Source organism: Otolemur garnettii, unplaced genomic scaffold (assembly GCF_000181295.1).
Source record: "Otolemur garnettii isolate 467f Iridium unplaced genomic scaffold, OtoGar3 scaffold00034, whole genome shotgun sequence".
Classification (NCBI taxonomy): domain Eukaryota; kingdom Metazoa; phylum Chordata; class Mammalia; order Primates; family Galagidae; genus Otolemur; species Otolemur garnettii.
This window is the reverse complement of record NW_003852429.1, coordinates 5,347,030-5,349,604: the sequence shown is the minus strand read 5'-3', so window position 1 is coordinate 5,349,604 and position 2,575 is coordinate 5,347,030. Positions and strand designations below refer to the sequence as shown.

Sequence of the window (2,575 nt, the reverse complement as noted above, 5' to 3'; positions counted from 1 at the left end):
GACCAGTATCTCTTGCTGAAGCCCCACCTTAGGACTCAGCTTTCTGTGCCAGAGAGGCCTGAGTCATCACTTAAGGTGGGTGTGTCACATAAAGAAAGGGCAGTCATATCCCAGCCCCATCAGTCCCCTCTCGAGCAATCTGAATGAATTACAGACATGACAGATGGGAGTCAGGAACTAGAAGTCCACTTGCAGCCAGTAATATGTCTGTTTAGACACCTTTGGGGGAATATTCTCAAGACTATCCTCATGCTGTTTATGAGACGCCATTCCTTATAAGGACTGGGGAGAAAGACTTCTATGTATGAATCATTAGATTAGATTAGATTAGATTAGATTATGAATACTTACTGACACTTTGGTACTAAATGTTTTACATGGCCTATAAATGTATAAAATATGTTACAAGTCCTGTAAATAACCGTTTTATTTTTTATAGAAAGCCACAACAGAAAATGATTAGCATACAACTATGTAAGAACATTTACATCCAAACAATCAAATTCATATTTCAAAAATAGTTGGACTATTAATTATAGCAGGGCCTTCATGGGCTCAGTTTGTGAACAGTTCACTTTCACAACAAACCCAAGTTACAGCTTGCCAGCAGAGAGCTCTTTTAGACGTAAGCATTTTTGTCAAACTGTTTTGAAGGGTTTGCGGCTTTAAAATCTCCTTCTCCGCCATGATACTTTGTCCGAGAAGACATGACCGATGTGGCCCCATTGTATGTGTATCCCATTCTGAAAGGCAAAACACAGTTTGGTCAAAAACAAACAACAGTTTGGTCACACACAAAGGGCAAACAAAAAATGAGAAGATACTCCATCTGCTTGTCTCTGCCAATAGCTAAGTTTAAACGTTCCTCTTTCTTAGTTAGTTCTACTCTTTCTTCTGGCCCCAAGAAACACCTAAGTGTCATTTCTGAACAGCTAGTTTGACAAAGAATCTCCGTAGAAGAAACTCATGACTTGTCTGTTCAGTTACTCTCTTTCAATACTATGTTTTCTTTTTTTTGGCAGTTTGGCCGGGGCTGGGCTTGAATCCGCCACCCCTGGTATATGGGGCCAGCGCCTTACTCCTTGAGCCAAAGGCACCGCCCTCAATACCATTTTTTAAAACTCATCTTCCTGGAACCTAGCAGACTTAATAGTGACCTTTATCTACAGTTCCTGCCTATGTGAAAATTATGATGAGTCCAGAGTGAAGAATGTGTCCTCATATTCAGGCCCATGTTTCTACATATACAGAGGGCCCCCAAAAGTTGCCAGAGATAGGGAAAATAGAAAATTATAGCTAAATATACCTTCATTTACAAAATATTCATTACAAAATGTTTACAGAATAGTCTCTACATGTTGGCCACCTCTTTCAACACACACATAGTGTCTTCTCTCCTACTCATGGTAAACACGTTCCGAGGTATCTGTTTTCCTATATGGAAAGATTACTTTCTATGGAACACCCCATAGAAACAGATTTGAAATATAATAACGATGAGCCCTTTAAAATTATATAAAACTACATTCTTGACCTTTCCCAATTCTGGGTTTTTTAAGTTTCTAAGAATCATATAAACGCTCTGTAATTTGTCCGACATATAATGATACAGAATAGCATATTTTTTAAGAAATAACTTTTGTCTCTTCATACCTGGGTGTTTTGTTGTTGTCAGATATTGAAAAGCAAAATATGACACCACCAATTATGCAGAGTGAGGCTCCTGCCCAGCCAATAAACAGAGCAGCTCCTAATTCATACCTGTGAGAAAGTATTACACAAGTATTACAGCTGACTTATTTGGGGAGTAAACAGTACTTAACACTGCTAGAGCCAATGTTTATACTAAATGCTCATTATAATTTTGCTATTGAGACTTGTACAGGACATAATAACACCTTGCTTCTGGATGATGCTGTAAACTCTCCCCTGAAGTGTTTTTATAGCATTACACCTCCCCACGGGCAGAAAGGAAGTGAATGCAATCCATGCAGGCAAGATGGAGGCCAGTGAGAGCCCGGTCTCCTGACTCACAGGGCATCTTTCCTCTGGGCTTAACCTCACCAGGCTTTCCATCTCTTTGTTCTGTCCTGAAGGATAAATTATCTAGACTATAGTTCCAAAACACAAGCTTACTTTTGCTTTCACTTTAGTTCAATTAAATAAATTTATTAAGCACCTGTTATGTGCAAATCATAGTGCAGGATACTCACAGAGTCAGGGGAAGAAACAGCATCATCCCAGCTTTCACTACAGTGTAGTGGGAAGATGCGTGAACAACAGCTATCATCTAGTGATGAACTGCTATTAAGTATTTCCTAGGTGGCAAGCCACGATTCTCTGCTGATGACTGGAGCATAAGCAAAGATCTACAATACAGTCTGTCCTCTGGGACGGTCATGTTACAAAGGTAGGAGTATCACTACTAAGAACAAAACAGTCACTTGCAGTAGAGAGCTAGAGGAAATCCTTTTGGGGGGGAATTTACACCCAGAGAAACAAAAAAGAAATGAGAAAAGGATCCCAAAACCTCAGGGACTGTGTGTTCTTCTGTTTGTCTATCATCTGTTTGTTT

The 2,575-nt window shown here is 39.6% G+C and overlaps 1 protein-coding gene across 1 annotated transcript in view; it reads right to left on the bottom strand.

Moving 5' to 3' along the window:
- Positions 1 to 534: 534 nt before the first annotated feature.
- Positions 535 to 2,575, bottom strand: part of CLDN10 (claudin 10) — a 23,215-nt gene continuing 21,174 nt past the window's right edge. The window contains exons 4-5 of the mRNA XM_003789624.3: positions 1,654 to 1,761; positions 535 to 743 (exon numbers count right to left, since the gene is read on the bottom strand). Coding sequence (XP_003789672.1) covers positions 620 to 743; positions 1,654 to 1,761 — 232 coding nt within the window. The 3' untranslated portion in view covers positions 535 to 619. The remainder of the gene's footprint in view (positions 744 to 1,653; positions 1,762 to 2,575) is intronic.